General features: G+C 35.9%; 1 protein-coding gene across 1 annotated transcript in view; it reads right to left on the reverse strand.

The window, feature by feature from the left end:
- FAM117B (family with sequence similarity 117 member B) overlaps nt 1-23,996 on the reverse strand; it is a 59,242-nt gene that overhangs the window by 32,496 nt on the left and 2,750 nt on the right. Inside the window, exon 2 of the mRNA XM_031451974.2 lies at nt 1,510-1,661. Within this exon, the coding sequence (XP_031307834.2) occupies nt 1,510-1,661 (152 nt within the window). The remainder of the gene's footprint in view (nt 1-1,509; nt 1,662-23,996) is intronic.

A 23,996-nucleotide genomic window follows, 5' to 3' on the forward strand; every position in this document is an offset into this window, starting at 1 on the left:
ACTTAAACATGACACGTGGATTAAGCAGAAAGCAAGTAGTGACTGTACTCATTTTCTATACAAACTGCTCTAATCTTAGCAAAACTGTGGATTTTGAATAAATGAAGAGTCCTATAGAACGCCTTGGTTTACAAAGTCACAATTTCTTAAAAGATTCAATACTTTTAATGAACAAAGTCTGCATTTTCATTCCTGCAGTTGCCACGAGTATAAAGCTCAAGATAATCTCAAATCCCAAGCATCTACTCTAACAATGGGGCTCAGTTTCAAGAGAATCAGAACAGAAAACAAACTAAGCCCACGAAAAACATCTTAAATTTTGGAAACCTATATGTAAATCCAAAAATCACTGCAAAATGTTTACTTGGTCCTGTAAAAGGACATTCTCTCATAAAGTGCTGAGATCAAGCAAACATCAGTGCTGTTCATTTAAGTCTAAGCCAAGATGTACCTTAGCTGATTTTCAACAAACAGTATAAGGGAGAGGGTATAGCTCAGTGGTACAGCGCATGTTTGGCATGCACAAGGTCCTGAGTTCAACCCACAGTGCCTCCAAATAAATAAATAAGTAAATCCCAATACTCCCCCACCAAAAAAAATAATCAGTATAAAGAATCTTTTAACTCTAAATGACTTTCATTCTTCACTAGCCATAAAGCCTTAACTGTTCTCATTCATTCCTTTGCAAATATCCCTTAAGTGTTTATTCCAATAGGTACAGCACTAAGTCCTGGGGATGAAAATACAGAAATGGACAAGCCAGACATAGTTCCTGCTTTCATGGGCTCACCATCTACTGAGTATGAGAAACATGAAATAAATGAGTAGACAAATATTTAACTAATTATAATTAAAGTAGTAAGTGCTATGTAGTAAATGCTATGATAGAAACTAGGCCCAACCAAGACGCAGTCAGCAACTGGCTTTATGATCTTGGATCTCAGTTTTCTCATTAGTAAAACTAGGCGGTAGATCAAATGATCTCTTACGGTCCTTTTAATTAAAATTTTTTATAAATCTAAAAGTATCAAATTTTGCTTCTAGAGTCCCTGTGTCAGGATATTTACATTTATAGACTCTGTTAGAAACATAATATAACCACCATCCGGCAACACATGAAGATTTCTAGAACAAAAATATAAGGGTAGATGGAAAGTAAAGTAATCCTTACTGTTACAGATTTTTAAGTCCAAATTCCATATAGTAAATATATCATGAAGTTCTAACCTACCCACAAAGAGCAAGTGGGAGAAGAGTCTGTCCATAAATTATCTGTATGTATCAGAATTACTTTGGGAATTGTTAAAAATGCACATTCCCAAGCCTCAGCAAAAACCTACTCAGAACAGCTGAAGTTCAGGCCTAGGAATATGCACTTCTGATAAGCTTCTCAGACAATCCTAATACACACTAATGTTTCAAGAATTTGAGTATAGAGTAGAACAAGTAATATTATGGGAAATGGTTTCAGAGCGACACATGTCAGGGTAAGAACTGTAATAAACCTACCTGTGTAGCCTTGTCCTTCATGCAAGGAGCAGCCTGCCCATGGCCATCACGGGGCCAGTGCCCTGCAAGGTACGGAGCAGCAAGCGTATCCAGGGAGGACGTGCGGCGGATGATGCTGGAGGGGCTGGAGGAAGGCGGTCTCGCTTTGTCACCTAGATATAAGGCAAATACATTTATTTTAAAAATAGAATAGGAAGAAAACAAAGTAGAAACTAAGTTTTTAACTATGTAGAGGAGTTCTCTAACTTAAATATAAAGAGTGAGGAATAAGCTATTGATTCACAAACTTGGATGAATCTCCAGGGAATTACACTGAGTGATTACAGTCCATCTCAAATGGTTAAAAGCTGTGTGATTTCATTCACACATTTTTAAAACTACAAAATTTTAGAAAAAGAAGGAAGATTAGTGGTTGCCAGCGGTCAGAGGTAGGGGAGGAACAGTAAAGTGGCAGGAGAGAAGCAGGTGTCAAAAAAGGGCAACACAAGGGCCGCTTGTGATAGGGAACTATTCAGTGTCCTGACTGCTGCGGTGGGTATACAAACACACAAAGGAGACTAAGGAGTACAGAATTCAACACATGCATAAGTGAGTACAAGTAAAACTGAAGAAATCTGAGCAAGAGCAGTGGACTGTACGCTGTCAAAATATTACAGAGTTCTACAACATGTTATCACTGGGGGAAGCTGGGCAAAGTGTACAAAAGACCTCCCTGTATTATTTCTTACAACTCCAACTATCTCTACAAAAAAAAAACAGAAAATAAGACAACTATGTATCTGTCCATTTAAAAAATGCTCATCTATCCATTTAATTACGTTCATCTCGGTTTTAAGATTAAGTGTATATAATGAGTAAAATACTCACTTATCATACCACCCATACACAAAAGGATAAATGGCAGCTTAGGGAAAGTTACAGGTAAAATTCCATTTTAATCAGCTCTGTAAGGTACATATCTTAGTGAGTTCTTGTTACAATAAATAGACTGTAAGAAGCCATACTAACCAGGCTACAGGAGCTATACTTGAAGCCACATATGCAAATATCTTTTCCATTTCAAGCTACAGGATATGTATTTAGATATAAGCCAAAAATAAAAAACTTTTTAAAAAGTAGCAGTAATGGGGATGTTAGAGGTAATGTAGAAGAAACACCCTCATATCTCCTTTTTTTATTTTGAGGGGGAAGACAGTAGGATTAAGCTAATTTATAATTTTTTTTTTACAAAGGGGTTTTAAAATACTAAACATAAATACAGGCATGAGTAGAATTATAATGCTATCATTCTAGATTTATATGATAACAAATACCTTTTTCTTAAGGCCATATGTAAAAACTCTTTAAGACACCTCTCTTCTACTTGTATTATATTTTTTTTTTAAGATTATGTCTTAATAAAGGTCTTGCATCATTACAAGTATAAAAGTTCAGTTGCTGGTTATGTGACCCAAATAACAAGAGATTCAATTCCACTAATAGTTACAGCAGCTGTGTTGCTGGTAATCATAAAAGTTGCTTCACAGATATGCCTCAGATACATAATTTGTTTTCAAAATGGCACAATTATTTCACTAAAACAATGCCTAATTGTTGCAAATGTTAACCATCTCTGCAGTCTACTTAAACACAAAATAAACACCGTACATATCTATAAGTTCAAGAAACCATGTTCCCACAATATTAACTCTAACAAGTGAAAAACAATAAATACAAATGTTCAGGATGTTTCCTCTAACTAAAAAATTAATCTCCACTGGAATAGTCACATGGAGGTTGCTCTTGGCCACAAAAAAAGGGGGCATATACACTATTTAAACTATTCATTAAAATCAAATTGCTCAAAGCTGTCTGGCACTTTTCTTCCCTAAGTATGACACCGTTTCATTCACCTAGCATGCACTAATCAAACAGATCTTACAAATGGGTCTGTTCCATTTTCAAGATTTTTTTTTTAAATGGAGGTACTAGGGATTAAACCCAGGACCTCGTGAATGCTAATTACGTACTCAACCAGTGAGCTATACCCTCACTACCCATCATTTTCAAGATTTTTAATTATTCAAGAGTTGACTTGTCGATTAGGCCCTGTAAGACCATTAGACTTTCTATAAGGAAATGGAGAATAGAAAACTTATACATGGTTACATGTAAAAATACCAAACATTTTCTCTTTTGAACTCCCTTCAATTTAAACATTTACTAAGGGTCTGTGAGCCAGTTTTAAGCCCTAGAAATTAAAAAGACTAAGTTACAGCCTCCAATAAAGAACACAGAGTCTATACCTAGCCTGTCATTCCATTTCAATCCAAGTTCTCCAAATTGACAAGATTTGGTGCCTAATTATGAGGGAGTTTATGGAAGGGGGAGGGAGCCTCAAAGATGACTCAAAGATTCCCAGCCTGCGTTAACAAAGACTGTATTTACAAGGAAGTCCAGAGGAAGACTCTGACAGCTGACAAGACCCTTCATGATCTGGCCTCACCTGCCTCCCTTTCTTGCCTGCACTGCCTCAATTCCCAACCAAGCTGAACGACTTGCAGTTCCCAACATGTGCCATGCCCTGCATGCCTCCAGGCTTTTCTCTCTACCTACATTACCCTCATATCTCTTTCTTTAGTTTGGGTAATTTTAATTTTCATATTTAATTCTCCAAATTTCTGTTTAGATGTCTGAACTGAAATTCAAAATTCAGTTCAAATGTTTCTTCTGGAAAATCTCCCTTTAACAGCCACCCAAGCCCAAGAAACTCATCAACATCTAGGTCAAAAGCCCTCCTGTGTGCTGCCATAACCTGGCTCACTGAAGTGGTCTCTTGACTGTTCCATTGCTCTAACTAGAGAGTGAGATTTTAGAGGGCAGAAATTTTACTTCCCTCCAACCCAACGATTAAGACAATACCTGACATAGATGCAAAGAAGAAATTGATTTCTAATGTTACTATCGTCTTTCAACAAGGGCAGGTGCATGCAATAAATTCAGATACTCTTTTCTTAATCCAAAGTAAGTCAACAAAAATAAATACTGCATGGTATCACTTTTATGTAGAATCTTTTTTTAAAAAGTCAAACTCACAGAAACAAAGTAGAAAGTGGCTGCCAGGGGTATGGGAGAAATAGGGAGAGGTTAATGAAAGGGTACAAACTTTCAGCTATAAGATGAATACACAAGGTCTGAGGTGCTAATAGTGACTAAAGTTGACAATACTGTACTGAATAGCTGAAATTTGCTAAGAGAGCAGAATTAAATGTTCTCATACACACACACACAAAATAAATATGTGAGGTGACGGATGTGTTAATTAACTAGATGGAAGGGATCTTTTCACAATGTATACATATATAAAATCATTATGCTTTAAACAGCTTACAATTTTACTTGTCAATTATACCTAAATAAAGCTGAGAAAAACAAAGTACATCAAAACAACAAAACAAAGGTTCAAACTTGACTTTGTTCTTTAAAAATCAAGTCTTTAAAGAAGTTAACTACAGCAGGGTGTGGCATTAAAAATCCCAGTCAATGCCCTGGGCTCTGGAGTTCAGAACTCCCCAGCCATCTATACCAGTTCAACTAGTTCCCGGGTAACCTCAATGGCAGAGTATCCCAAACCATGGCCCTTAGGTACTGTATGACAAAGGTTCTACAGACGTTAGACCTAGGTGTTTGTAGTACTTGATCAGGTTACTGGCTTAAAACCTGTTATTTTTTGTTATCCACAAAACAAATAAACAAGCAGAAAGGATAAACTAGACATATTCATTTGTACAGAAAGGGGGGAAAAAACCTTTTCTTTTTCAGGTATAAAAATGATAAATATTCAGTATAAAGAAACCTAACCAAAAAAAAAAAAAAAAAAAAAACCCTACAAAATCCTAACAGGCCACCACTCAGAGATAACCATTTTAATGAGTATTTATTTCCAAAAATCTGCCTACACTTATAAACATGTACAATTTATATAAATCAGGTCCCATTAGGCACACTTCTACTTATTGTTGAGAAATAAAAAGGGCATGTGAAGGACATATTTCCATTGTAATAAATACGAATCTACAATAAATCACCACTTTTAACAGCTGTAAAGTACTGCTGAATGGATATATCATAATCCCATATTGATGGACATTTTTAGTGGCAGATAGGTATCTTTTACACTTATTTATCTCTTTATAAAAAATATAGACATCAAATTGCATATCCAACTATATATATAATATATAAATATTTAAAAATTTTAGGTACTGCCAAATTGCCTTCCACCAGAAAGGATTTTGCCCTCACAAGAATACTCCAACTGCCCACATTCTTAAGTACATTTTATCAATTTTTCCCAATCTAAAAAAAAGATGAAAAAATCATTTTATTTGCATATCAATTATTATTGAGTTCTAAAATACTCATTTTACTGGCAATTTCTATTTCTTTTATACATGATTAGTATTTTTAAAATATTACTCAAACTTTTTTCTTAATCTTATAGAGATCTCCTCTTCTAGTTAAGAAACATTTCAATGAAGGAGGTACTGTTTCATTTTAGCTTCCTTTTCTTTTATTAAATTCAAGTAAAATTAAATGTAGTTGATTTTATCTTAAATGGTATGCATAGTATGATTAAATTCTTATAAAAGTGTATGTCAATTCATCCACCATCTAAACTTCCTCCTACACACACACTTTTTCTCTCTCTCTTAAAATGTCTCTGGAAAGAAATATAAAAAAACTAATGACAATGGCTGCCTCCAGAAAGGGGAACTGGATGGCTGGCAGACAGAAAGGTGCAAGGAAGATACTTCACTGTCTTTCCAAGTATATCTTTTAAATTTGACATGTGAACTTATTACCTATGTTTTAAAAATTCATATTCTTAGATTCAATGACTATATATCTAGGCATATAAACAGAATAATAAAATGTGGGAAATGGCTTTAAATTCAAAGCTCTTCATTACATTTGCAATAGTAAAAATCATAAATAATATGTCCAAAATTAGAGATTAAGGAAACTGATGGGAAATACATAATGGAATATTTAAGATATTAAAAATTGTGTTTTGAAATGATAAACTTACATGAGAACTTACTTATAATCTGTTAAGGGAAATTAAAGAAAAAAAACGTGTTTCCATAATTTAGTTCTAATTTCATATCTTCTTCAGTTACTTCCATGTTTCTTCCTCAGTTAACTTCTCCATTACATTTTTTCAACTCAAGTGGTTGCTGATGTATCATCAGGTTTTTTCCACTATGTTTAATTTTTGGGTAGTTTCTATTGCTATGTCTTCAAGTTCACTGACCTTTTCCTCATCAGATAAGAAAATGCCGATATCTACTGTTAATCCCAATCAGCGAATTTTTCATTTCATTTATTCTAGTGCTCATCTTTACAAATTCCATTCAGTTTTTAATATTTTCATTTCCTTCTCATGACATTCCTATTTTCCTTTAAATCTTTGAGCATTCTGAGCACGTTTATAATGCCCCTTTTAAAGTTTCTGTCTGCTAATTCTACCACCTTTGTTATTCTTAGACTGTTTTTACTGCCTTAAGCTTTCTGCTGGTATTCACGTTTTCCTGATTCTAGTAATTTTTTATTAGATGTACAATAGTGGAAGGACGTACAATATAGGAAGTACACAGTGTTACACTTTTAAATGTCTGGATTTTGTTATCCTCCTTTAAAGATTGTTGCACTTTGTTTTGAAAGTCAGTTAAGTAGCCTGTGGATCAGCTTGATCTTTGAAGTTTGATATATGTTTCAGGACAGGTGGGGGTAGACTTTAGTAAAGCCCGCCTACTAAACAGCCCTACTCCTAAGTCATGGACATTTTGGGGTTTCTACTGAACATCCTGGATGATCAAAAAGGTCTCATCATTCTGTATGGTCAGTGCTTGAGCAACTCTCCAACTCTGGAAATTAGCCAACTTATGGCTCCCCAGTCAATCTTGCCCAATCTCATAGTTTCATTCTGCACACACACATTCTTTACACGCTTTAGCAAAAGCTAAAGGAAACCCCTATGCATATTTCTAGAAGTTTTTTTTGTACTCAACTCCCTCTTCTCTGAAACCCTGACCAGCAATTTTCAGCCACTTCAACCTCTCTGAACTATAATCTCTATCTCATCAATTAAACAAGACATCATGCCCTGACCAAGATTCCCCCTGCCATGGTCTGAAGTGTGTCTACTAGCAATAACCCAGGATAATTATAGCACTCACCTTACCCGTTTCCTTTTTCTCAGGAATCACATTCCCACACTGTCTATTGTCGAATACCTAAAAATAGCTGCTTGATATCCTTTGTCCAAGTTTCTAATTGTTTATCATAGGAGATTAAGTCCAGAGACTTCTCCACATCACCGGAAGTCACTTCATGTCCAAGTAATCATATTTTAAACTCAAGTGACTCTTGATATATCATCCATAATTATAAACAAATCTTTTGCTTTGTGAGTTGTTTCATGCACAGAGCAGTTTTGACACATAAGAAATTATATAAATAATCAGGAAAAGTGAAAATGAAAAATAATGAGAAAAAAATGAAATACCTAAATAAAACTAACATTTATTGAGTAACTAATATATATCGGGCATTGTGCTAATTGCTCTCCATGCATTACTTCATTTAAACTACACAATGGTAAAGTAAGTGCTATCAAGGGAAGGCCATGTCTAGAATTAACTGATTTCATCAGATGGCACCACTGTACTATAAAGATTTGAATCATAGTATTCTGAGGTAGAGATTACTCAGTTCATTAATTCAATAAATCTTTATTAAGCAACTTTTAGGTACTGGTGGTAGAGTAGTAAGTACAAAAGTCAAAATGCACAGTCTTTAGGAATTTATCATCATTATTGTCATCCTCCAGATGAGGAAACAGATTTAGAAAGTTAAGTAACTTGTTACCATTACACAATAAAAGGCAGAGCCAAGACTTGAGCGTAGATCTCTTTAAAACTAGACTCTGAGCAAGATCTAAACTACTACATTAGAAGGCCTCTCACTGAAGTCTCAAACTAGTGAGAAATATAGAAAATTAAGTAATACAACATAATATGATAAATACCAGAAGAGTGGTAGTCCACAGCATTAAGAGAAGGACTCACAGGCACCCCACATATTTTGCTGTAAGGATCAAGAATAAATCTGCTGGCATCTGCAGCACTATGCTCAGAAATCCCCTTAGCTAGATTACCCAGTTCATTAGACACAGTCCTTACTTTCCACGCTACTAATGTCGAGTGTCGCTACGTTTTCTGCCTCAACATAACAAGGATCCCCCTTCTACAGTCTTGACAATACCTTTCTCATTTCCTTTTGAGCTCTCACCCACAGCTTCCTCAAAGTCCAAACGTCTAGTCTGCTCAAGGAAATTTCTCCATCATCACTGACAAAATTTTCCAACCTCTACCCACTGCCTGGTTCCAAAATCACTCCCGTATTTTTACATATTTGTTATGGCAGCATCCCACTTGGAAGTGCCAAAATGTGCTGTGTAACAAATTACTCCAAAACTTAAGTAGCTTAACAAAACATTTATTATCTCACTTATTGTATGGGTCAGAAATCCAGGTGTGATTTAACTGGGTGTCTCTGACTCAGAGTCTCTCACAAGGATGCAATCAAGGGATCAGCTGGGGTTTCCAAGGCTCAAAAAGAGGAAGATCTGCTTCCAAGCTCATTTGGCTAATGGGAAACTTCAGGTCCTTGCCGTTACTGTTGCGAGAGACATCAGTTTCTTGTCACTTGAGCCTCTCCATAGGACCACTTAAATATAGCAAGTTGGTACCCCAAAAAACTGAGACAGCAAGTGAGTGTGGGAGAGCAAGACACAAGTGACAATCTTTTGGTAACCAAATCTCAGAAGTGCATGCCATCACTTTTGCTGTGTTCTTTTGCTAGAATTGAGTCACTAGGTCTAGCTCACACTCAGGGTGAGGGTATTATACAAGGGCAGGAACACCAGGAAGTGGAGCCATCTCAGAGGCTGCCTACTTACAAGAGGTCTGACCACGGTACTAGTGATCACAAATGAGGGATACCCAAGGGGAGGGGAATGCAGAGAAGAGCAGAGATTTGGGGGGGGGGGCAGGGAGTGACACTTAACCCAACTTTTAAAAATGGGAATTTGACAATGAGGGAGCAGGACAGGGAATATTAAAATAGCAATAAAAGAATGGTGAAATACAGCTCTAGGAACTAAATGTAGCCTATAATGGCCAAAACAGACCAGAGAATGTCTTGAATGCTAAGCCAAGAATTTTGTATTGTGTCTTGAAGGCAATAAGGGAAATGACAAATTCAGATTTGCATTTCAGAAGAAATTTCTTGAAAACAGTATGGATGTAAAACAACCGAGTCAGGAAGATCTATCAAATGGCTACTGCAATAATCCAAGTGGGCAAGGCAACTAGAATCAAGAACATGCAATATTACAGAGCAACTCAAGAGGTCAGCAGTACTGGGTCCTCTTAGAAGCGTCTGTGTTCTGTGTTCATGTTGAAAAGAAGGGGACAGAAGTTCAGCAGAATGGATAGAATATGGAGTTTGAAATTATCCAGATTCTGTTCAAATCCAACTCCATCCACTGTACTACCACCTGGTTAAGTTTCCTTAACTGCTCAAAACCTCTCTTAGTACATCTGTAAAGTAAATAAGGTTGCTGTGAGGATCAAATGAGAATGCTTATGTACAAAGCCGGGACAGGGTAAATAGCTCCTAGCATTATTATGACTTCCCCAAGTTTCAGGCTTAGGCAACTAGGATATAATTAGTTCAGTTTCAAACCCACTGAGCTTCATACAGCTGTAGAATATTAAATTGAGACTAAACAGGCAATTTTATATATTAGTGTGTGCACAGGGGTGTGTCTAGAGTTCTGTGCCAGGAGAAATTTAGAAGTAACTGTGTATAAACAGGTTAAAGTTATTGGTGCATCAGCTGATGAAGCTTAAGAGAAGTGGATACTGAAAGAAATTCTGGGAAACAAACATTCAGGGACCTGGAGAGAAGCAGAAGTTTAGGAAAGAGCCTGCCTCTGGATTGCTATGAAGATCAACTAGGAAAAAATACATAAAATCCCTAGCAGGTAGAGGACACTGTACTCCCTTTCAAGAGCCATGTCAATAAAGTCAACAGGCAGAAATCACACTGAATAGTCTGAGGTATGAATAGGAAGTGAGACGTTAGACATAACCCTCTAAAGAAGATTCCTCATGAAGGGATAGAAAGTAAAAGATTTAAGAAATTGGGTAGAAGGACTAATTGGTCTTTAACTCATCAAGCAGGCACTAGCAACTTTTTTACACTAAATTCAAGTCCAAAACAAACAGTAAAAGAAAATGCTTTGTAGTGAAGCAAGGACTTGGCCCTCTAGCATTCACAACATAAGCCAGCTGTAACCAAAGTTCATGCCACCTTAGTTCCTAAGTATGCCACAGCCCCTTTCTGGGCCCCCAATGCAGTCTTACATTTTTCTTGCAAGCAATTAAAAAAAAAAAACTAAAATAAGCAGATCCTTTTGCAACCAATAAACACTTGTATCAGTCTTCAAAGAGTGACAATAAAGGAAAAAAATACAAAAAGTAAACAGAATTTAATTTATGTTTCATATTTTAAAAGGTACTTGGAATTTTAATATCAATCAGTACACGTATTATGTTGTACTTGTTAATATCCACACCACCAGCTGCATTGTTTCCGTAGTGTAGTGGTTATCACGTTCACCTAACACACCACTAGCTTCAACTCTCTATCCCTCGCTTAAGATGTAAATTTAAAACTGACTGCCATAAATGTCTAGAGAGGTGAGCTACAAAGCAATTCTAAACTTATCATTTCTATTACCTTCTCTATTCATCCTCCTGTGTTGCCTGCCTTCCATGACATTCATCCAATAAACATTTACTGAGTAACTATTATAGATGCAGGAGCAAACAAGGGAAAAGTCTCTGCTATTGGAAAACATATCTAATAGGGAAAGTGAGACCATAAAACCAACAAAGAATATTTTAGGTGCTAATAATAAAGAAAAAGTAGGGCAGAGAAGCATGCTCTATGAGGCTGCCATTTTATATGGAAGTTAAGGAAGGCCTTTCTGGTGGGGTGACATTTGACTAGAGACCTTTGAACAGACATAGGAGACAGGAAAGAGTATCTAAGGAGTGACCCAACTGGAGAGAGGAGCAACTGAAAAAGCCCTGAGGTAGAAGCACTACTGGCCTCCCGAAATTACATAACCTTTTCCTCTCCTGTAAACCTTCTCAAACCAAAACTGTCAGGTTCACCAATACAATACCTTTCTAATCACTCCTTCCTTTCCATACCCATTACACTACCGTCCTAATTTCAGGTTTCATCACTTTTTGCTTTGACATTTGCATCAACCTAGTCTGCCTTCAGCTTCTCCCTCCCTCCATCCCATTCTATACTCTGCTACCATTTGTTCATATTACTACTTTCCTCAAAAGTTTCCAATGATTCTACAATACACAATGAAGAGAATCGATAATCTTAATCTGGCACTTGAAAACGTCTCCAAATTTCCCCAAGCCTTTATTTCCTATTCCTAGTGCTTCCAGAAAGAGCCAGTAGAATACTGTCATTAAAACAGAGGCTCTGTCAGACTCTCTGGACTAAAAACCTTGATCTGTCATTTACTAGATGTATGACTTTGCGTATGTTACATCTCTGTGCTTTCAGTTTCCCCATTTTACAAATGGGGATAATTATGATTTTTAAGACTTTTAAGTCTCTTTTTAAGACTTTTTAAAGTGTCTTTTTAAGGCTGATTTTTAAGTCTCTTAAGACCTTTGTGAAGATTGTTTTAAAAATCTATGCAGAGTACTTGGAATCATCCCTGATATATTATATTTTATAATAATTTCCAATATTAACCTACATATATACCTCTCCTGCCACTTTTTAAAAAGCAGCACCAAATATTTTTATAGATGTACATATATGTATATGAGAGCAGAGAAAAGGTATGGATGGATACAAGCTGTAGTACTAAAAGCAGTTTCCTCCCAGAAGGGGCCCAGAACTGGAGCTCAGATCATGAGATGGGAAGGAGGCGCCAGCTTTATGGGTTATACATTAAATGTATGACTAAAATTAATAAACAGTTATGTTTAATACATTTAAACAGAGGCCATGGTTCTGAATTCATGGTAGTTTTTTTTTTTTACATTGTGTAATTTCTTAGTCAATAGATACTAAAAAGACATTCGTTAATCCATGTTGAGGCACAATGCATTCAATATCTTATGCACTCAATAAACACTTATTAAATTATGATACATCTACATATGGAATACAATTTCAATAAAATTAGTGAAGTTTACCCTATGTAAGTTATATCTCAAAAAAGGTTAAAATATAGTTCTTCCAAAAAGGAGGTAGCTCTGTGTATAAAAACTCTCTAATAATAAAAATAGGTATAACTCTACAATATGATATCATTCCACTAAATTTGTCAAAAGTTTATAAAATATATGCATGTGAGGTGATATGTGTATCACCACATAAAAATTCTGAAAGAACATCCAAAAAACTTAATACTGGTTATGGAGAGGAATATTTACTTTTCATTTTAAATCCTTCTGAAAGGCATAAACTTTTTTTAAGTTAGGCAGATGTATTATTTTTATTTTTTAAAATTTATTTTAAAAAATTAAAATATTTTATTTTAAAAAATTTAATTAAAAAATTAAAAGAAACCAAAATACATCAAGCTCTATGCTTATTTACATATCCCTAGTGGAACAGGCAGATTGCAAACTGCAATCAGAAGCCTAATGAGTCTTAAGAAAGGAAAAGTACAGATTGCTCCAGAATCTTATGAAACAGAAGCATTATCAAGCTGAGAGCTGACGAATGAGCATGAATTAACTGGAGGCAGAAGGAGCTCTTCAAGCTAAGGAACTTAAGGCAGAGAAGGGTATTTTTGCTCAAGAAATCAAACATGGTCAATATGGCCAGGCCATAGAGGGAGAGAGGGAGGGAGGGAGGGAGAGAGAAGGAGGGAGGGAGGGAGGGAGAGGAGGAGAGGGAGAGGGAGAGGGAGAGGGAGGGAGAGAGAGAGAGAGAGAGAGAGAGAGAGAGAGAGAATGAATGGCCAACTTCCTTTCTTCTTATCCTGATTGAAGGACTACCTATCTTAACACACAGTTCAAGTATCATCTCCAAGAAAGTTTCCTCAATTTTCTGGGCCAAATATATTTCTTCTACATTCCCACTGGACTGAGTACACACCTGAGCACTTGCCACACAATCTACTGAACTCATCTCTTTGTCTCTCACACTAGCCTATAAGATCCTTAAGGAAGGAGTCCCATCTCCATCATCTTATCTATGGTGTACAGCAGGGGTCAGTAAACTATGACTCATAAGCTATCTAGCTAAGATTGGGTATTTACATTTCTAGAAAGTTGGGCGAAAAAACAAAACAATATTTTGTGACATGAAAATAATATACAATTCAAATTTCAGCGTCTGTCAATAAAGTTTTATTAGAACACAGTCATATTAACTTACATGTCATCTATAGCTACTTTCTTGCTACAATAACAAAGACTATATATGGCTCACAAGTCTAAAATATTTACTATCTGGCCCATTCCAGAAATGGTTTACCTACTCCTAGTAAGCCTAATGCCTGGCATAGAGTCCCTGAGCTTTCTTTACAGTCTTCTTAACACCTCAGTAATTTGAAAATTGACTGGAGTAGAGAACATCAGAATTTCTAAGATAGTAGAAATGTTTAATATTATAATTTCCTATTTAGAATATAAAATACCTATTGTTTTCACAGAACAGTCTCCTATAGAAACTAAAACTCTCTGAAAGTCTTGACAGCTTATACTTCCTTAACATAATTATAAACATTTTCTATTTTGAAGGGAACATGTTTCATTTAAAGTAAGATTTGATGTTGAAGTCACCTAAAAAGAACATAAAAATGTATCCTGAGCTAAGGCCTCATGTTTAATATGCCCTATCCTACTGGCTGCTTTCCTCATTTTTTCAGCTGAAACTGAGAAGGATTTTCATTTATACTGGACAAAATGAGGTGTTCAATTACTCAGCATTGTGTGTTTGAAAATGCTAAGCAAGCAGGCCCCCTTTATCTACACTTCCCTATTATGAAACTAATGCAAATCTTATTTTTTTATTTTAAAAATTATTTATTTATTTATTTCATCTTTTTTCAGGGGGGATGGAGGGGGAGGTAATTAGGTTTATTCATCTATTTATTTAATGGAGGTACTGGGGCTTGAACCCAGGACCTCATGCATGCTAGGCACACACTCTACCACTGAGTTATACCCTTCCCCCTCAACTCTTATTTTTAAAAGAAATTTTAGATTGGATTAGAGAACATACTTGAATCTATGAAAATTTGTAAAATTTTATATGAAACTGTACTTTTAGTCATGTAGAATAAATTAGCTACTGGAAAAAAACATTTTGAAAACTTAAACACTATGTGAAGCCAAAACTGGTCAAAAATGAAATTAAGAAATTCTGCTGCATTTCTTTTCTGGATGCCAAATTGACTCAGGTAAGAATCTTCCATTTGGTGAGTAACTAAGTAACTGCTCTTTATTTTTACTGTTTGTGATCTATCAATAAAGAAAACAGTAATTAATTGTATACTTGGAGACCAGTATTAAAACTAATGAAATCCTGCAGCTGAGTGAAAATTCTTCATTGCCAAATGGGTCAGAGACAGTGCCTTCCTTCTGGTTAGGCTTGAGCCATGTGACTGGTTCTGGCCATGCACTATAACTGACGTAACAAGTCCAAACCAGACACAAGAGCAGGTGTCCCTTCTCCATGCATTCTCCTGTCTACATGGTAGACCGAAAGGACTCAGCGGAATTTCAACTTGGGTCTCTGAGCCTTTGGGTGGAGGAAACCTCTCCTAGCAAGCCACCAAACCTACAACGGCCATGATAAACCTTTGTTGTTTTAAGTCACTGAAATTTCTGGGGTTGTATTTCAGCAGACTGTTAACTACCATAAGCATACCAAATGAGCTGAACTGGGGCGGGAGGTAAGTGTAGGTACTTTTGTGGTTCTAGCAATACACGAGAATTTTAGTGAAAACTCAAAAGAAAAACCCAACTATTTTGAGGATATGCAGTTATCTTTCACCATTTATAGATGAATCAAACAATGTCCTACCCATATTCATTCACAGACACCATGAAGAGCACTTGGACAGTTCTCTGGACAATTCGTCCCTCTCTGCCTAAGAACTTTCTCTAACTGAAGGAGCACGCACAACTAGGCAGCAGGGCAAGCAGAAAGTGGCTGGGAGTTAACATCCCTAAAAGCTTCAACCACTGAGGGGCAAGAGGTGGTGGGTAAATACTCTAGCATCCTCATCTCCTCAGGGAGACAATTCTGAGCCATGTTCCACATGATCTATCAGAAGTGCTTAGTAGGAATGGGCTCTTCCCACTGTGGTATACTTCTTATTAATGCATTCTTATGGGCTCTTGCCCCTTTCCTGTCTCTTCACTACCTCCTCAATGTCCCTTCCTAGAACCAACCAAACAAATCCTTGTCTCTGGATCTTCTTTTGAACAAACCCAAGCTAAAATACCATATAACATTAACTTTCAAAACTGTGTCTTTATAATCTACAAGAGTACAATTTTCCTATCAATATGACGAGTTATGTGAAAAGCAATTAATAACTCATTAAATTATTTGTCTGGTTCTTTGCATATCAAACTGAAGATCACAATTATCTTAGATTTAGAAATGAGGAGAAAGACGTAGTTTTAAGTTTTCAAAATTAGTAAAGCACTGGCATATGTGGTAAGTTTATTTGAAGCACTGAATACAAGAAATCAAACTTCAAAATTCAAACACCAAGGAAGAGCTACTATCTTCGCTTGTCTTGTACACACCCTCCCCCATCCCTTCTCTTCTTTTTGTAACAGACTCTGGTCCCTGAATACTGTGTGTAAATGACCCAGATTTAGTTAATAACAATACCTCATCCTTCTGGGTGCAGTAACTGATTCTAGAACGGGCACACAACCTAACACAGTCCTTCCCTGGAATTTTTCTAGCTGGAATTAGTGGGAAAGAAGCTTTCTTGCCTCATGGGTCTTGTAGATGAAAAAAAGTCTGTATTGGTCTCTGGTCTTGTTCCCTGCTACATAGAACAAGTCCTTGCACTAGAAAGAATGCTCCTTGAGCACATAAGAGTCCGTCTTATTTCATCACTTGTCCCTCTAGCAACTAAAATCGTGTCAAGCACACAACAGGTATTCAATAAATACCTGATGATTTGAGACAGCAGGACAGAATGAAGCTAACAGACAGACACAGATGAAAAATTAAATAATTATGAGAATGTATCCTGAAACCATTTCATCTTCATGGACAGATCTATCCAAGCTCTTGGTTATTCAGAACTTCACCACTTCTACTGTCATTCTAGTTACTTTAAGATAGGTTATCATTTATAACCAAGAGCCTAGAAAAATATTACTTCAAGCAAACAAAGGAAAAATTCAAAAAATTGGACAAAGCAAATTGGTGCTTTAATATTCTTCATCTTTGACCCAATAAACCACTCAAAGATAAGGATTCCAAAGAAAAAAATAGCAGTAGTCATCTAGTATTTTTTTTCTGACAGATGATTTAAGGAAACACTTTCACAATGACATGCCTGAAAATTCCATTTGAAACAATGTGAGGAACATTTCTCTTTGCTATGTTTCTTCTTGGCCAAAATATCTCCAAGGATATTTTTTATAATTTAAGCTTGACTCAGTTAACAAAGTAATTTTCAAAAAATAATCTGGAGAATTTCAGGGGAAAACATCTTCCAGTTTACTGCTCCTCAAAAATAAACAAACTTGATCCTCTCTTGATTATTTATTTCGCAAAGCTGATTTCTTAAACCGTACTTCTGGCAATAAAAACAGATTTCCATAGGTAAAAAAAAAATTCAGATTGCACACTATGTGGGACTGGCAAGCCTGTTGGCAAGTAAGCAGACCCATCCACACTGATGTTACATGACTGATATAGAAAAGTATGTATTTTTCAGGAATTAAATTTTTTTATTCTAGAATCACCACTGCTTTATTTTTGAAATTTCTAACATCACAGTGTAATACTTGTGTTTACCAAATCAAGAAGTGGGTTTAAAAGGCTGAAAAATATTTCTCCTTCAAATGCTGTTTTCCAAACTGTTTTATCAATTTTCCCAGATCACTCCATCCACTGATTTATCAGTGTATTTATTTTCTATACTCCCCTTAAGAATAAAGGCAATCCTATATCAGGTGGTCTTAGAGGCACACTAGACACTCCTTAAACTAGAAGAAAAAGGGAGGAACTTCTAGGATACATCATGCTGTATTTTTGTGTTCTTTTAAACCAGCTTAGTATGATACCTATTCGTAACAGGTATTCAATGTTGGCTAAATATGTAAGTAATATTACATAATACTATGACAAGATTTTAAAAACATAGGCCTCAAAACTAAATAGACATAAGTCAAAATCCCACATTTAGTAACTCTCTGAAGTACTAAATTACTTAACTTTCTGGGCCTGGGTATTCTCATTTATGAAATGGAACAGATACAGTCTAATTTCAAGGTATGCAGCCATTTTAATTTTTTTTAGGGGGGAGGTAATTAGGTTTATTGATTTCTTTTGGTGGAGATACCAAGGATTGAACCCAGGACCTTGTGCATGCTAGGCATGCACTACCACTGAGCTACACCCTCCCCCTTCAAGGTATGCATCCAACGCATGAGGCATGAATTCAAATATTACTCTCTTTCCTTTCCTTTGTAAACAATTATTACTATCATGCCCAATTTCTTAAAGGCAAATTGTGAAGATATATACATACAAACATATATACAATCTGTACTGTTTTCATTGTGTATAGATACACACAAGCACTCTAACATACAGGGAAGAGGCCAAAGAATTGATTACATGATTTCTACATTTTACCTGATGTAAATGAAAAGTTAAGTATGTCTATTGTAATTCTCATAGCAAACAACAACAAAAATCTATACAGAGTCAAAAAGCAATATATAAATTAAAATAGATAACTAAAAACACAGTCAAGTAATCTAAAAGATGGTAGATAAGAGAGAATGAAATAAAAAACAGTAGGGAAAAATAGAGAACAAATAATAAAATAGCAAATCTATATTTAAATATAATAACTTCACTAAATGTAAAGAGTCTAAACACGTTAATTAAAAGAGAGATCAGACTAGATTTAAAAAAAAAGACTCAACTGTATGCTGTCTGTTAGAAATGTCCTTCAAATACAATATAGATAGGATGGAAATACAGAATAACATAGAAAGGATGGAAAAAATAGATCATACAAACACTAATCAAAGTAGACTTCAGAATAAGAAAATAACCAGAGCTAAAAGAAAATGCATAATGATAAAAAGGTCAATTCCAGAAAGACGTAATAATGTTTAAATGGTTCTGCAAATTAAAAAAAAATACACAAAGCAAAAACTAAGAGAAATTAAAGAAAAACCCACTATTACATTTGAAGAATTCAACTCTCTCTCAGTAACTGATAGAAACATGTAGAAAATCAGCAAGAGTACAGAAGACCGAAAAACCACCATCAATTTTACCTGACATTTATGGAACATTCCACACAACAACTGTAGAATACATTACAAGGACACATGAAACATTTGTTAAGGTAGATCATATCCTGGTACATAAAACAAACCTTAACAAATTTAAAAGAAATGAACTCATAGAAAACATGTTCTCTGACATGGAATCAAACAAAAAATCCGTAAGGGAAAGCTATCTGGAAAACCGTCAAATACTTAGAAATTTAAAAAAATCCTTCTAAATAATCCATAAGACAAAAAACTTCAAGGAAACTAGAAAACATCTTGAATGAATTAAAATGAAAATACAACATATCAAATTTTGTGGGATGCAACTGAACAACTGCTTAGAGAAAAATAGACAGCATTAAATGCTTCTATTGCAAAAGGTCCCAAATCAATAATTCAAGCTTCCATCTGAGAAACTAGAATAAGAGCAAACTAAATCCAAAGCAGGTGGAACAAAGAAAATAGATAGGAGCAAAAATCAATGAAACAAAACAAACAAGGTTAATGAAACCAAAAGCTGATTCTTGGACAAGATCTATAAAAATGATAAACTTCTAGTCAGACTGTCTATGAAAAAAAAAAGACCCAAATTTATATCAGTATGTTATTTAGAAGTATGCAGGTAAAAACCAGAAGAAACCACTTAAAGGTGAAAGTGGTTATCTCCAGGGGGCAAGAAGTGGGAGTGGAGACAGATGTGGCAGAGGAACATTTTATCTGATTGTAAGTTTAGTGCTTTTTGATATTTTAAATTATGTACACGTACTTTGGTCATAACAAATTTTAAATTTTAAATACAGTACTTGACAAACATACTATTTTTTTCTTCAAGTAGTTTGTAGATCGAAGCAGCTTACTATCTCAACTTCGTTTCCATCTGTTGCTGAGTTATCTACCATCTTCATCCACCCTTACCTCCTCTCCATCCTCAGGGAAAGAAGTGTCCTCGGTTGTTTCTGAGATTTCCAGACTACACTATGTGCTGGATCCCGCTGCCTCTCACATTTTCCATGACCTTGCTCCATCTATTTTTTTCCTGCTCTTGAACTTGCAATCTTTTAATCTCCTGTGAATCCTTTCCCTAAGTCTATAAAACATGCTTCAGTTTTCCCCATTCTATAAATAAACAAATGAACTTTAGCTCAACTCTTCATCCTTTTTTGTCACTTTCCTTCCTGTGACATACGAGTAATTTATACTCCGTAAGAGTAATTTATAATCATTACCTGTTTCCTCACCCACCACTTTAATCCGATTTGTGCTCCCAACATGTTACTCAAAGATCAGCAAATTGACGGTAATGCCAAATTGGCAAAAGCCTCTTCTCCAGGCTCAGCCTACTTGTTATCGTCACAGAATCTAAAAATCTTTACCATTTCCTTAAAATCTAATCTTTCTTTTGGCTTTCTCAACACTATTCTACCATCTTTCCTTCCGCCACATTCTCAGGCTTCCTCACTAGCATTTCTTTTTACCCTTAAAATGCTTGTTTTCTCCCAGAGTTCTAACCTCAGCATTCTCCTATCATCTTATCCATCCTAGTGAGCAGTCTTTTCAAGAATCCCTGACATGCAAATACCTAGCATGAAGTACAGGTTAAATGAATGTTTACTGAGCTGAAATAAATGAGTCCCAACTTTTTGCCTCCAGTTCAAACTGTACCCCCAAAATCTAAAACTGTATTTCCCAGAATTTAGAAAATTATTTGGATTTCCTGAGAGCACAAACTTAGAATGTCCAGAACTGAGCTCATTTTTCTCTTCCCAAACTGGCATTCCCCACTGTGTTGCTTCTCTCAATTAGTACCACTATCCAAAGGATTATCCTCAACAACCCCTTTCTCAATGCCTACATCCAACAGGTTACCAAATCCAAGTCTCCTCAATCTCCGTGCTTGCCATTCCCACTGCCACTGCCACCTAAATTCATGTGCTCAATGCCTTTGTGAGGTCACTCTCCTACAGTCTCTCCCATCTCAAATTCATAGCCTACTCATTCTAAATATTTATCAACTCTATGCATTCCAAGAATGTAAATACTATTTATATTATAAATTAACTTTTAATGCCTAAACTCTTGGATGAGGATGACAAAGATGATATGAAAACAGCTAATATCAAGAGATTCCTTCCCATACCCACACAGAGATTACAAAGATTTTATCCTTCTAACAATCCTCTATTGTAAAACAGTTGAAAAATGAGGGGTTAGGGCCACCAACTCTCTGTATAGTAGAAAATCTGCATGTAACTTTAGAGTTGGCCCTCCGGTTCCACAATTCCACATCTGCAGATTCAACAAACTTCAGATTATGTAGTACTATATAGTACAACAACTGAAAAAAATCCACATATAAGTGGTCCAGGGCAATTCAAATCTGTTTTTTTCAAGGGTCAACTGTACTATTAGTTAGCAGCCCCTTCTTACAGGTGAAATGAATTTGCCTAAACAGCTATTAAGTGGTGATGCCAAGCTTTGAACCCTGACAGTCTGGCTCCAAAAGTATTATCTATGGAATACATTCTAATTCTTACATTCTATTCAAGGTCATTCTGAAAACTTACCTTTCTACTCTCTTTTTCAACTGCCTGCCTTCTTTACTCCCCCAATGTCCTATACTCCACATGTTAAGACATATGACTGAATACGATATATATATATATTTTCACACCTCTATGATCCAACTGTAAAGTTTGGTTCCTCTCTTTCCAACCCAAATCAAAAGCCATCTCCTCTGACAGAAACTCTATACCCATTCCCTTCAGAATTACTCAGTCCTCTAAGAGCCCAAAGCACTCTTATATACCTATGTACCTGTCTTACATGGCTGATTTGTGAGTCTCTGGAATTCCCTCTTTACGTCCTTGTATTGCACAATTACTAACACACAGAGCAGTTCAAAGTTGAAAAAAATTGAACTTAATTCAATATAAATTCTACTGGCCAAGACGCTGAACTAATAGTAAGGTTCTACCTGCCTCGTCTTCAATGTTTGTAAAATACAGATATTATAAACAGAAAGGATTCCTCTGAAATTGTGAAATTAGCAGCAATCCTCCAAATGCTACAGAAACACTGAACTGGGGTTTTTTTTTTTTTTTGAAGTACCGTCAGTTACAATGTGTCAATTTCTGGTGTACAGCACAATGTCCCAGTCATGTGTATATATATATATATATACACATACAATCATTTTCATATTCTTTTTCATTAAAGGTTATTACAAGATATTGAACATAGTTTCCTGTGCTATACAATAGAAACTTTTTTAAAATCTATTTTTAGATATAGAGAAACACTGAATTCTTAAAGCTGTGTACTTCACAAAATACTAGAAAGCAGAAGCCTAACATGTTGCAAATATGAAGTTCTGGTACCCTACTTCCTAATTATTAGTCCAGAGAAGTCCATCTTTTGTGGCTGTTCTGGCCACTCCCCAATCTCAATAAACAAATTCATACACAACAGAATGTATGCAAAGTAAGGGAAAAATCAGCAAAAACACAACCTGGTATCAGCCAGCCAGACTGCAAAGATAACTTTTATACATACTGTACTAGTGCCCGTTTCTCTAATGAGTTTTCAAACTATTTTCCTTTTGTGCTTCCAGTGACTCTTCTTCAAATTTAGAGTTCAGCAAAATCAAAGTGGGTGGGGGAGCTTTCAAGGTCTGGAGTAGGGTCTGGGCACCTGCATTTTTAACAAGGACCCTAAGTGATTTCTGATACAGATGAACCACAGACCATACCATGATAAACTGTTCTGGATGTTCTCTTCAACTTGAAATTTCATACAACCATGAAAACTAAGCTTACACTAGCAATTTATGTTATATCCACTAAAACTGGAAGCAAAACTAGTAGGATACATAACAGTTAACTTTTAAACTGAGGTACTGTACAGAGCATTTTACTGCTTTCTTTCATTTAATCCTCACCACCATATGAAGCAGATATTATCATCACCCATTTTACAGATGAGAAAGTTATGGGTGAGAAAGTTATTCACTTCCCCATATCACATGGCTTCTAAGTGGTGGAACACAGATATTAAACCCAGACTGTCTACCCAAAGCCTACGCTCCTAACCTCTGGGTTATGCTGCCTCTCTATTTGTAATATATCTATTTGTATTGAGTAAGACAAAGTCAGGTAAAGGAAGTTAGGCACAAAAACCTCATCTTCCTCACCATTTTATCTATAGTCAACACTGATGCCTAGTTACCTTCTCTAAGCATACCTCAGTTCCTAATGACAAACCGCTTCACCATGGAGATGGCAGGCACTAAAGGTAGGAAGTTTAAAATATCTGTCAGGGATGGGTTCTGGATTACCTTATAGTAGTCAAGAGAAGGAAGTTCTGGATCAGCCAATGACTGGCTCAAACCCGGGGGGAATAAAGCAACTGGATAGGGAGCTGACTGAAAACCCCTCTAAAGATCCCGAGACTTTAAACAGGGACTTTCAGATACTGGATTTCTAACAAAGATTAGGACATCCAATTCATCTGACAGACATCTGGCAGCGTACAGCCTGATCTAGATGGACCCTGGAATTTGAGTCACATGAGTTTTACTTGTAAGATAGACACCTGCCCTCTACCAATAAGGATTTCTACATTTCACTGAAGCTGCAAACTGGCAGTAATTTCCCTTTAATCAAAAAGGGAGTAGAGTGATTAAAAAGACTTTTTCCCTTTTCTCTCCTTCCAGATTTAGTCTGAGAAAAACAGCAAATGGTCTAGTTTGTGCTATGCAGATTTAAAATCAGAAAATACTCTGTCCCACTCTGCATGGAAGTTCACCAGAGTGAAACAAGAACACATTCC

This window comes from Camelus dromedarius, chromosome 4 (genome assembly GCF_036321535.1).
Source record: "Camelus dromedarius isolate mCamDro1 chromosome 4, mCamDro1.pat, whole genome shotgun sequence".
NCBI lineage: Eukaryota > Metazoa > Chordata > Mammalia > Artiodactyla > Camelidae > Camelus > Camelus dromedarius.